This window comes from Gavia stellata, chromosome 9 (genome assembly GCF_030936135.1).
Source record: "Gavia stellata isolate bGavSte3 chromosome 9, bGavSte3.hap2, whole genome shotgun sequence".
Classification (NCBI taxonomy): Eukaryota; Metazoa; Chordata; class Aves; order Gaviiformes; family Gaviidae; genus Gavia; species Gavia stellata.
Window position 1 is genome coordinate 19,903,459 of NC_082602.1, and position 13,646 is coordinate 19,917,104.

At 43.9% G+C, this 13,646-nt stretch overlaps 1 protein-coding gene across 2 annotated transcripts in view; it reads right to left on the reverse strand.

The window, feature by feature from the left end:
* Window positions 1–8,569, reverse strand: part of MARCHF8 (membrane associated ring-CH-type finger 8) — a 73,796-nt gene extending 65,227 nt beyond the window's left edge. Inside the window, exon 1 of one of the 2 annotated variants that reach the window (XM_059821030.1) lies at window positions 8,427–8,569. In XM_059821030.1, coding sequence (XP_059677013.1) covers window positions 8,427–8,522 — 96 coding nt within the window. In that variant the 5' untranslated portion in view covers window positions 8,523–8,569. The remainder of the gene's footprint in view (window positions 1–8,426) is intronic. The other variant, XM_059821031.1, reaches the window with a different exon arrangement.
* Window positions 8,570–13,646: the final 5,077 nt, after the last annotated feature.

The window sequence follows — 13,646 nt, forward strand, 5'->3', positions numbered from 1 at the left end:
TTGTGTTAATATCAGAGAAGTGGTTTAAGAATTCAGGTTAATGCAACAGCTACAGATCATAATAATTAACTACAAATTTCTGGTCCTGAGACACCAAAGCAAGGAGTTCAGATGCAATAAGCAGATAAAATCAAAACAGTTCGTATATAAATGAGTCTGGTTACAAGCAAAGAACAAAACCTCAAACTTCCGAAGTTTATTTTCTGAAGCATCACTACATTAAAAAAAACAACCTCAACTGCTGTATCAACTGCTATTAGCTTTTGTAATGTTTACTGAATTTTTAAAAGAAAGGGTTTTCTCCTCCTTCAAATCCCTTTCAGAAACCACTTCCCGCAGTTTGCCTTTCGTAATTCATCTCCACTCAGAAGCCATCTGCTCCTTTCCTCACACACATACATGCTGTACGCACTCCAAGACAAACACAATGCAGAATCAAATGGCGTGATCCAACTTTTTTTTCTTAGGACTGCTTGAACAGGAGCAGCTCCCTCCCATCCCATCCCCTCCCGTTCCTTGTGTTTCCTGCCTCCTCTCTTTCACCAGGGGTTTGCTTCCAAGAGCAGGGCTTGAGAGGACCAGCTTCCCATCCTGCACACAAACACAAAAAGAGCAGAATTTGGGAAGGTCACAGCATTTTGCACGTTTACCACGACCGAGATCAAACGATGCCTACCTGCAGGACGAAGACCCCTCCACTCTCCATGCACCCCGTGCCCACCACGTTCTGCAGTAGAGCTTTGGGCCAGCTCAGCAGAACCGGCTGCAGAGCGTGACTCTGGCAAAGCAGTCATCTCAAAGGATCTAGTAACAAACGCTTACCACTGCTCAGATTTTACCCATAAACCTGAAGCCCTTTACAAGGCTAGTCAGCGGTGCTAGCCCTCTTTGACAGGTGGGAGGAAGGATAGTGCAGGCACTCAAGGGACTTGTCCAACACCATCTAGCAGGGCAATAAGAAACAAACAAATTAAATCCCAAATTCCACTGGTTTAATCCAGGCCTGGCTGCACTCTGTGTGCTTCTTGCCAGCTCTCCAGGTACTACACAGAACGGGAGGTTAGGGGTGCTCTTGCCAGGAACACATGGGAGAGAAGAAGAAAGTCCTGAAGCTGGCAAGGGGCGGGAATGGTGGCGACTGCCCATGGGGAAAAGGAAGGCAGGCAAGCGCAGAAGGAGCACCTCAGGCATTCACACCACTGCCAGATGCCAAGATGTTTATAGGAGTAAAAAATTAGGCAATGCCCTGTGAGAGCATTGTGGTGGGTTGACCTTGGCTGGACGTCAAGTGCCACCAAGCTGCTCTATCACTCTCCTCCTCAGCAGGACACAGGGGGAGAAAATAAGATTAAAAAAAAAAAGGACAGGGGATCACTCGCCAATTACCATCAAGGGCAAAACAGACTCGACTTGGGGAAATTAAATTAATTAATTACCAATCAAAATCAGAGTACAATAACGAGAAATAAAAACAAATCTTAAACACCTTCCCCCCACCCCTCCCTTCTTCCTGGGCTCAACTTCACTCCCAATTTTCTCTACCTCCTCCCCCTGAGTGGCACAGGGGGATGGAGAATGGGGGATTGCAGTCAGTTTATCACATGTTGTTTCTGCTGCTCCTTACTCCTCACGCTCTTCCCCTGCTCCAGCGTGGGGTCCCTCCCATGGGAGACAGTTCTCCACGAACTTCTCCAACATGGGTCCTTCCCATGGGCTACAGTTCTTCACAAACTGCTCCAGCGTGGGTCCCTTCCATAGGGTCCGGTCCTTCAGGAACAGGCTGCTGCAGCGTGATGCCCCAGGGGGTCACAAGTCCTGCCAGCAAACCTGCTCCAGCGTGGGCTCCTCTCGCCACGGGTCCTGCCAGGAGCCTGCTCCAGTGTGGGCTTCCCACAGGATCACAGCCTCCTTCAGGCATCCACTGCTCCAGCGTGGGGTCCTCTATGGGCTGCAGGTGGATGTCTGCTCCACCGTGGACCTCCATGGGCTGCAGGGGCACAGCCTGCCTCACCGTGGTCCTCACCACGGGCTGCAGGGGAATCTCTGCTCCGGCGCCTGGAGCCTCTCCTCCCCCTCCTTCTTCACTGACCTTGGTGTCTGCAGAGTTGCTTCTCTCACATGTTCTCAGTCCTCTCTTCTCTGGCTGCCATTGCACAGTTGTTTTTCCCCTTTCTTAAAAATGTTATCCCAGAGGCGCTACCACCATCACTGATGGGCTCGGCCATGGCCAGTGTCTTGGAGCTGCCTGGCATTGGCTCTATGGGACATAGGGGAAGCTTCTAGCAGCTTCTCACAGAAGCCACCCCTGTAGCTCCCCCACTACCAAAACCTTGCCACGCAAACCCAATAGAAGCGTGTTTGCAGGGGCACCTGACAGCAACTGCAGTGCTGTGCCCAGGAAGGGTTTGATGCAAGTAACAATTAAGTTGTCTTGACAAGCACAAGACTGACTCTCCTAATAACGAAAAGGAGAGATCAGAGAGATCACAAGCAGGGTGGTGTTCATGTGTGTACAAATGCACCCGTGGAGAAGAGAGGCATTTGGTGTGAAGCAGTTTCTCAAGCAATTTTCCTATTTACTTAGTGCTCCTCACTAGAGTGTTTACCTGCTAAAGGTAATCACAGTGAGGGTACATTCAGGCACTGGCTTCTACATAGACATGTACTAAAATGTCTGTTTTAGCATCATGGCCATATCACGCTCTCAGCATGACAGCATTGCTGCAGGGATACAATTCAGAAGGATGTTACAACCGTCTCAGTCATCTGGTGTATTCTCAAATGACGAGGTCTGGGAAATATTTCTACCTGCTCCCAGACTGAAGAAACAAAAGCATTTTCACTGCAGCTCTTCAGGGGTGCTTCTGGTCACAGGGTGTCTGCTCTGTCAAAAAAATTGTTTAATTGCTACTTTTTAAAAAGTGGGAAATGCGACATCAGCTTTTTCTGAGAAATGCTTTATGATCCATTGAAAAACATGCTAAGTAAAAACCAAGGTTTGAATTGTCAGGAAAGGACTTCGCAATTCCCACTTTGAGGCTAAGCAGCACACCAAGAGACATAGTCTGCTTCCCACAGAAGAGTTAAAGGATATTTAGACAAAAATTCTTCAATAGTTCTCCAGTTTCTATACAAAGCCAAATTAATAAAGGAAAAATGCCAGGCAGAGCGTTAATATACTACATAGCTACACATAAACACACAAATCTCAGTATAAGAATAATAAGGGGTGAAATTCTCAAAGGATTTGCAGCCTGGCTGATTAATGAATGATTTGGTTCAATGGGCAAGCAAAACCAAACACGCACACAGAGCCTTACAAATGCCTGCATATTTGGATCAAGTTCAGCCAGTCAGAGCCCACATTCACAGCTCAAAGTCCAAAAAGTGAATGAAAAAGGTCACAAAGTGCTTCTGTACCTTAAAAACAATATAATAGCTCTCAAAGTGTCACGCTGGATTCAAGAACATAAAGCATGCACCTTTACATTGTGCTACTGATCTGTGACTAAAAATTCTTGCAAATGCATCTATTGCTTTTTTTTTTTCCTCCTTCAAGTCCTGCTTTTCCAGTAAGACATGGCTTATTTGAATCAATAGGCCATACTGCCTTTCCTGTTACAGGATGCAAGAGACCATTAAGAAGGCAGAAGAAATTTAGCAAGTTGCAGCACAATGTACTTCTCTCACTGTAATTTCATTCAGACAAATTAGTATCTCCAAGATGACAGTTTTGAAAAGCACCTAGAGATGTTTGCAACGATCATAGCATCTCCGCTGAGCACACAGTGGCCAGTAATACTGCACAACACTTGGAAGACAAGAAAATAGTTCCTCTAAAGCAGAGGACAGAAGGGAGTTTCGGTCGATCAAATGGAATTAGCAAGTTTAAATTTGACTAGAACATTCATCTGCTTCTGTGATAAATGCTACGTGATCTTTGACAACAACTCAGTATTGCTTCACAGGTCGAGGCCATTGAGAAGAAAGAGTATTGCACACCCAAAATGACTTGCACCAACATCTCAGGATCTCTCATTCAAACACTGATCCCGGCCATCCCTGATCCGCTTATAAGATCTGCAGAGATCATAGCACAGGAGGCCACGGTTGGGAAGTAACTCACACATTTTTAGAAGGGCAACGTAAAAGCTATTGTTCAGGGAGCTTCACTCACTGCAGTAACGTTTACTAAAAACTTGTTGTATCCATCAGTCTGCTTCAGCAAGCGAGGCACAAAACCCTCAAACAAGCAATGCTGTAACAAAACAAAAGCAGAGCAACACCTCAACCACATGCCAGCATCGGTTCCTCATTTCCAATCCAAAACCTGAGAGCTATTAGCTCTTGGATACATTAGGAAACATCGCTGCCAGTGTGTTACCCACCAAACAGGGGCGGGGGAGTTGTAGCATCTCACAAACAATAGAGTGACTCTCCCTTAAATGAGGTAAGTATGAATCTATTCCTAGTGAAGGATAAGTAAGAAGCTAATGGTGGTTATTAATAGCCCTTAAAGCTAACAGTTCATCTGAGTTAAATGCAAGAGTAATAATCCCTTTATGACCTTCCCCATTTTTACTGGGGAAATGGACAAAGTTTCATGAAAGACTCCCGTTAACCACTATTTTCAGCTATTTCAGATCTTGAAAATTACACTAATCTGAGTCAGAATCTACCAGGCTCTGCTATTTATACATATCACTGAGGACTTAAAACAGAAATGACAGGCAGGAGGCTTTGTCTTTTACCACCTCTTTAAATTCAGTAGGATTTTTGCCCCAGACTTCCACAGGTATTGAATCTACATGTTAACCTGCCATGAGGCATGCCTAGAGATTATAGATCACTCAATTTGAGAAACTGGATTGCAATGATAAAGGTGGTAAGGATTTCTTGCTGTTCTTCACTGTTAGTCACAAATCATTATCCCAGAAAACTTGCTTTTGTAGCAAGGAAAACTATTACTAAAACCAGTCAAGCCTTAATCTGAAATACAAGAGCTACATCTTGACCAGAAGCATGAAAGAGAAGAAATAGTAAGAGAGCCGAACTGTTCAGCTTGAGAATTTTTCCTCTGCAGCTCTACTACAAATGTGGATAATTAATCACATCCGGAATCACAAAAGAGAAGAGAACAGATATAAAGCATCTTCCTTCCAGGGAATAGGACAAACAGTGATTTTTCACAGACTGGCAAAGTTCTCTCTTTAGGCACACTGGTACTTCATTTTCCACCGCTGTGCTTCTCAAGCCTTTCCTCTGAAGGACTTCTTGCTATGCAGGATGCAGGTACCTACAAGCCAAAGGTCTAGTTTGAAATAGCAAGAACAGAAGCAAGCCAAAATTTCATCTGCTAGCTGACATGCTATCTTTATTCACCTTGGCTTTCTCCAGAGCTTGGTAATAAACAGGGGAGATATGTACATGAGTCTGCTCAATCTACAAAGCACACACCTGGCAATGCATTTGGTCTAAGAATACAGCCTGGTATTACAAAGCAAACCTACACATTTATCTTTGAAATAGTAATATTGGTTTTGATTGTGGTTTGGGGTTTGTTTGATTTTGTTCAGATTGGCAAGTGGCTTCGTACAACTCAAAACATTTTAAGACCACAGGGTACACATTTGTTTGCAGTACTTACTGTTGTTCCTACACAGAAAAGGTAAGCAGTTTTTCTATTACATAGTAACAGTAAGTTAAGAAAATCATGGCACTTGAATCAAACTGTGCAATGTTGCTCTTGCTCCAGAAAAACTGTTATATATGTTGCAGAAATCCATGAGAACTGTGCCTAGGCCATCCACAACACGAAGAAATAACTGCGAGCTGTGTTGCGTAATGGAAAGTTACAAAACTGAAATATGAAAGTACTGAAGTTTCACTGACTTTGTACTGAAATTACAAAACTGAAACGCAAATGCCTTCTTTCTCAGTTTTACCTAGTGTCCTTCTCTTGTACAGCAGATGTTACCTAGGGCACAAAAATCACCTACAACTGCTCAGCAGATTTGCTCAACACAGGATCATGCTCACCCTGCACACTGCTCTTTATCTTGCAGTCATTTCTACCTCAAACAGAAAACAGGCATTTTGAAGTGATTAAAAATAAGGCAGGGATAATCTGCAATTACTCTCTCTTGCATCCTATCTCCCCTATACTGTATACTTTAAATATAAACAAACTCAGAGTCATGGCCAGCGGGTCCTGATTGCACCCAAGGGTTGACAGGGACTCTGACTAGCGAGTGGCCTTGAACATCCTAACTGATGCAATAGGGAAAATAACTGGATTGGTCAAAGTCAGCACATTAACAACTTGACTGCCCTCCAGCTCATTCGTTAGATCCAGCATTAAAGGTTAACACCAGAAGCACTATAGTTTGCAGGAGCGGGGAAGAGCACGCAGGGGCCAGGCTGTGGCTTGCGTGCACAGGAGCAGCCACAGTGTCAGTACAGCTGTGCATCAAGGACAGCAGGCAGATCACCTGGTGCTCCAGCTGTTCCAGCTGTGGTTTTGGCAGAACACAGGACACTTGGGGGATGAATGAATATGCTCATGGAGACAGGAAGGACAAGACTCGGGAAACATGGAAGTGTTTCCAGGTTAGCCTAATTTATTGCTTGCATAGTCCCAGTCCCCATTATTTCTTCTGCAATACTGCACATATTTAAATAGACATTCTGTTCTGTTTCAAATGTCCTAAGGCATGAAAGGACAACAGCAGCCTGGCAAGGGAAACAATAATCAACACTTCAACTAGTTATCATGAAGGAAACACAGGGGAGATTTGTTAACACTGAAGTTGCTATGTCAGAAATTAAGAACAGGTTTAGAAGGAGACTTGGGACTCCCACTTCTGGGTTCATTGCATGGTCAGAGTTACCAAAGTTGTTTGATCTGATCGGCCTCCTAATCCCCATCACCCCAGGGTGGAGTAGTCAATTCCCAGTATTGCCCTGCATTTAGCTGAGGGGCTGATTCACTCTCTCTCAGCACATACAGTTTCTATATAGAAGGGGACCAAAAGGAAGAAACAGCAGAACCCTCTTACCTAGAGAGCTGCCCAGATGGCAACTACGTGTGACAGGTGGGAAGTGAGAGATTCCAACAGACTCCTGAGACAAGGTGCTTCATGGATTTAGAGCACCTCATCTGTGAAGACAACTTCTTGCCTAGTCCTGGCAATCAAAAGCAGCAGCGTGCCAGCCTAATTAATTACTGGTTTAAGAATCTGAAGGGCTAGAATCCATTTTAAGATGTTACTAAGGAGAAGACTCTAAAAAACAACAATGGGACCATTTATTTTTACTGACGCACTGGTGACTTTAGTAGGTGCAATCTGGACAGGTGACAAGGGTAGTTAGGGCAGATGATCCTAACATATCAGAAGCAACTTCTTTTATCCTACCCGAAGTTAGTCTTAGTGGATCCCTTTCTGTAACATAACAGTGCCTTTCTAGTCCCTCATACTTAAGCTATGCCCTACCTGTAATCAGTATCACCCTAGATCTCCTCAGAATTAACCACTGCTGAGCAGTCCACAAAACAAGCCCTGCAGTTGTACCATGACGCGAATGTTCTCTTGACCTGACTTTATGTTAGTGTAAAGCTAAAAAACCACAAAGATGTTTCTGTGGAACTGACAGATAATGTAAAATTCAATGCAGTACAGTGTACACTAATGCATGATGCACACTAAGATCTTACGCAGTCCAGGGGTAAATAAGGTTGCCATGTGAAGACTAGACACAGAATGCTATTAAAAATTATTAAGTAGCCTATTAATTAGATTCTATTACACTTATAATCATTAGATACTTCAGATATTTTTGCATTCCTTTTCTCATTAGCACCACCTCAAGACCTCGAAAAGATTCCATTCACACACAAATGCTCCCAAGTTAAGAATACAAATCATATCTCCAGAAAACAGCACAGTAAGTATACATATAGGTGTGTATCTCCTTCCTTGTGGTACTGCAGTCAACACGAACGACAATACAGCTACTAGATGCTGCCAAGAGCAAAGGAAAACAGGATGCATGGCTGTATGTAGGGGTTCACACCCCATACTGTTTTTCTTTTAGAAAGGTAAAATACACCTGCAACAGCTTCCGTGACAACAGTACTAGAGCAATCATCCAAAATCCCTGTCTGCCTTGAATTCTTATGCAAAACAGAAGGTCATAGCTTGCATTTTGTAGAAGGTACTCAACAACAGTTTCTAGAATTTTGCAGCCGGCTGCTTTAAAATAGCAAATATGAGAAGAAAGAGATAATTTGGTAACATTCATCTTCACTAAAAGCAGCAGTCATGCAAGGAGTTGGGGCTTTGGAACAGAAACAGGTCTGATTTGATAACCCCTATCATTTTATACTTAGGTAACTTCCTGTGAAAATCAAGCATATCTGACAGTACCTGTTCCTCTTTTTCTTTGGTCTTGCTCCTGGAGACTCTGGAAGAGGTAACATCCTGAGCTGGAATGACAGAGATTTGATGCAGTGGCATGTTCATCACACCGCCTAGTTTGGTCCTATCATTTACAGGAAGGAGGCTTGAAGGCAGCGCTCATTCGGTGCCATTGTCAGGTCTTGCACCTAAAAAATAAAAACATTAGATGATGTTAAAGTAGCTTGAAATGCACTTATTTCTAAACCAAAGCTAAGCCATCAATTGGACCAAAGTGCACTTCTTATTTTCTCTCTGGATTCTGAACAGATGAGAGTTTGGTGCACTGGCTGGGTGAGAAAAGACACAGTTGTTTTAAAAAGCTAGAACTAGACAGGTCAGAGCACAATTTATGAAAATGAATGTATAAATAAATTATCAACCAGTTCTGAAAGTGGTCTAAGAGCAGAGCCAGAGGGCAGGGATCACGCTCAAGTCTGCGTGGATAGGGAGGAGGAGGAAAAGCAGCTCTCCAAGCTGAGCAGCAGGAACATGCTACCCGGTGGTGCAGAGAGCAAAGCTCCTGCAGGTAGTTTCCTAAACTGCTAACCCCATCACACCGGATCAAACTGCCTCAGGCATTATCCTGAATCAGGCTGAATGCCATAGCTTTGGTTAAAAACAGTCAGTGGCCTGTCTGCATTTGGCTCCTGTCATTCATACAAACATGTACCAGCTGGCAATAGGAAGATGCATCACGTGAGCCGTTCCCTTCTTAAGGCTATTAGAGAATAATATAATCAAAATCCCTTGCTAGGAATCAGGAATCCACTGGACTACACACACTTTAGCCTTCTTTTACTAATACAACAGGGAAGCATTAAACATACAAAAGACAGTGATAGACATAAATTAGCCAAAATTGGCAACACTAATCCGAAAGGCAGGCATAATTAGCCATACCTTTTATTAGAGTAGCGAAGTTAAATTAAATAAAAAGCTTTTTGAAACGTGCAGGATCATGAAGTGTTTATTTGGAATGTAACCTGCCACAAATGAGACACAATCAATTGTGTTTAAAGAAAGGATTAGAGGGGAATTAACACAGCAGGGACTATACTAAACAGGGCAACTGGATGATGCACTGTTCTTCTGTTTCCATAACATATCAACTTTTTGGTTTTTTTTAAGTCTGTGACAGCAGAAAGCAGAGAATAGGTAGATGGTCTATATATTACGTTGCTTAACAATTTGGAAGTAGTATAGCCTAGCACTTAGTGCATACCCTTAACTTACATTGCACACATTTTTAATGGAATATTTAATTGGAAGTTTTAAAGATAGGCCGAGCTTCCTAGGTTTTTGATTCTGCGAAAGATGCCAGTCTGGTTCTATTTCCATTAGCCTCCAACAGGAGTACTGCAGTTGTGTAAAATGATAACAGGATCAAATCTTTTGACTGCTTTTGATTGAATGGCAAAAAAAATAATTACATATTCCAAGGCACTTTATATGGGGAATGATAGTTCAGTATCCTCTTTGCACTGAGGGGGAGTTACCAAAGGTCATAGAGCAAGCCATGAGCAAAACCAAAAATGCAGGCAACGCCTGCTGCTTCCCAATCACACACTCCATTTGCTGGATGATGCTGTGTGCCCATTAGAGCGCTCAGCCAAATTCAAAAGCGTTACTGACACGTGGTCAGGATTTATATTATTTCCATAGATGCCAAGACGGCACATCATAAAGCATGCATGAAAGCTTTGAAGGCAGTGCCTCCATAACTTCTAGACATCACTGATTTTAAAAATAAAACACATCTATATGCATAAACAAGCAAGAACAAGGGTATTTCCTTACTGGAGGACAGAGGGAAACATGGGACTTAGCAGCACTATTGCATCTCAGCATAAAGAGAAAACACAGAACCTCCCCGGGTCCTCCACACACCTGTTTAGCTTCATCCTCTAAAGGAGCCACGCCAGAGGAAAGAGAGAAGTGTGGGCTGAGACAGGAATATCAAACTGCAATAAACAAAGCAGGAAGGGAAGGTATTTTCCCAAGAAAACATAAGGAAATGAAATCCAGACAACGTTAAGCTCCAATGAAAATATGCCAGATAACATGTTCTGTGCTACTGCCAGCAATAGCTGAGCCAAGGGGAAGGAGATGGACTCCAATCTGTCCACCCCTCAAAAAGGGTTCTGGGCTTGCAGGCCAGGACATGTTATTACCATAAAGAGAACAAGGAAAATTATTAGAAAACACAGTTAATCCCCTATGACGATGACAAACAAGTCCAACCAGTTTTTCTGCAGGTACTTCGAGGATAGCGTGTGTTAGAATTCTTTGAAAGAGCTCAACCAGCAGATATAATCCAATTAGATATTCAAAGATTATGTGAAACAGCCCTCCTCTGGCAAAGAAGCCTGGCAGATGCTCTAATAAAGCCCGCCTTTGTTCAAGGGTGGCTTAGAAAAACCTCTAAACTTAACCCAGATGCCACACTGTAGCATCCCTAATCTGGAAGGTCCCTAACAACGCACACACTCAAAGCCTGTCCGTATCAACCTGAAGCATGTTAACACCACAGTGCTAATTAAAGGATAAAGTTGCATGAGTCACCGGACCATCTGCAGTACCAAGTGCAAACAGACAAGGATGCCAGAAAAGCAATGCCACTCAATACAAAGCAAGTTATGACAAGCTCCACAGGATGTTTTCCACAGCTAAATTAACACCATGTGCTCCCTGATCCAGGGGTGAGGAGTTGGGCACCTGCAAAGAGGGATCCAAGCTTCAAGCACATCAAACTGGGGGCCTGCCAAAAAGGCCCCTAGGGAAGAAATGCTAAGGCAAGGGGACTGCTCCTAGATACTCCCTTCTCTTCAGGATTCCAGTCAGATGTTCAGGCCATCCCTCACACAAAGTAAGGGATCCTCATTGTTACAGCACCTGCACCCAAAAGCTGAGTACACTCGCCCAGGAGGTCACAGGTAAGCCCTCAACTTCCTCCTCCCTTGTGCAGGATTTGGTTCGTAAGGCTCACACGCAAGGGAAGTCCCATGACCACTGGTGTAGATGATGTTCTGTTCACAGAGGAAGGACTTTCCAGCTCCTTTTTGCCTGGAAAGCTGAAGTAATCACGGGATGGCAGGATAGGGAAAGAGAGGGCACATGCACCAGTCAGATCCCATAGGCAGGGCGGTCATCTGCCTGCGAAGGAGGAGGGATCCTGTTCTCCTCCTGCCCCCATGGCTGTTCACATATTATTCACTGGAGGAAAACACTTAAGAAAACCTCTTAGCAGTTTGTGCATTCAGCAAACAATAATGAAGTTAAGCCTGTTTTCATAACTGGGCCCTTTAGAGATTTCTTTACTGATGCTGCCAACAGCCAATAACCCACCAATACACATTACTGTTCTTGCCCAAGGAGGTTTCCTGCAGATCTGGCTGGGGTACGTGGGAATGCCAGGACAGAGGACAGCCTGAAGGTCTACTGTTCCCCCTATCTATAGCCACACTGGTTCCTGCAAAATGGATTCCAGCAATACTGCCATTACAGAGAGCCTTCAGAAACCAATGCCATTTCAAAAGACAAGAAGTCAAAATCCTGGCCTCAGAGCCCACAGGACTGTCCTCAATGGAGCTATGATTTCACCCACCCAGGTAGTCAGTTTTGCTTTCTGCAGGGCAGGCAAAACAGTAACTAAAAACACCAGCAGACACCTAGAACCACATCAGCTGGGTCCTCATTACATTGCTAGGACCATGAAGCTACAGCAAGAACAGTCAGATTCAGAGGAAATGAGAAACTGTCTCTGAAGGTATTTTGAAAGAAAAAAGGAAGGAAAAGCATGCACATGACTTGGCCTGGTGGCTGGGGCATTCCCCTAAACAGTATGTCTCCTGACAGCAACAGAAGCAGAAAATTAGGTTCCCCTGGGTTGTTAGCATTAAGTACATGAGAGGGGACAACCGACAACAACAGGTAACCTCACTACAGCAGAAGCAGCTGGGAGGCCATCTGAAACCCCACTTACATCATCCACCCCACCAGGACCTCAGTTTCCCCACTGACAAAACAAGAACATAAATTAGCCATGAGATGAGCCTAACAGTCTGTGAATTGATGGACTGTTACAATGACATGTGCCATTAGAAGAACCCAGGTGGAGGAAACTATTCTGTCATCCCTCACCTGCCACCCACTGCAGCTTCTCCACCCATTACACATTCCAAAATAAAGGCTAAACTGCTCTTTGCCAAAAATTTCCAGCTAGATTGGGGCAAGTAAGCACAAATCATTGTTTTCTGCCTGTGGTTTGGTATCTGCTGGAATCTAAAAACACGCAGTATGAACTGCAGATTTTATTAGGTCATTTACACTTCAGAAAGTCCATATATTCCCTTGCTACACGGCACATGCTAGAGAACATCAGCAGAAGCTCTGGAGCCATAGTGGCACTGGCTGCAAATGTACACAGGCCATACCAAAAGAAAAACATCCTGAGGATGTATGTAGGTGTGTACACATGCTTTACATTACTCACAGGTGGGGGAAAAAAAAAGAATAATAGCAGCCAAATATCACAGTTGTTTTCCTATTTAAAGTACAATAAGCATTCTGGATTATAAAAGAATCTGTCTTTAAGCACGTGAAAGATAAACTCTGGAACCTGTGGTAGAAGCAAGATGATAGTCGCTAACAGAAGGGATTTCGAAGGAATTTCACCTGTGAGCCATTCTGGTCTGCCCCAAGCCTTCTTATACTTTTCTTCCACTCCCCTAGCCCCTATTAACGACAGCGAGCTGTATCATATAGGTCAATGGTCTGATAATCTGTTGCAGGGTGGGCAGGTTAAAAATAAAGCAACAGATCTTGCTGTCCAGATAATCCGGACGCTGTAGCGCTGTGCATTGCCGTGACAATCCTGCCATGGAATGGATGTAGTCTGAGGACTTCAGGGGACCTACCAGCTGCAGGCTGGAAAGTACTACCCCGAGGCTTTGTGGATCACTGCTGTGAACTCTGATCTTCTGAAACTTCCCCTCTACGCAGCACGAAACCTGACCAACCCGAACAGGAATGGAAACCCTCTGAAGAAACCTCTGACTGCTGCTAGATGGTGTGATGTCTTCATCAGCTGGCTGACTTTCTCCTTGAAATAATCTATAAATGCAGATTTGGAATCTGTTTTTCTGCTGGAGGTCTTGATGTGAAATTTCAAAGCCCCATAAAAAACCC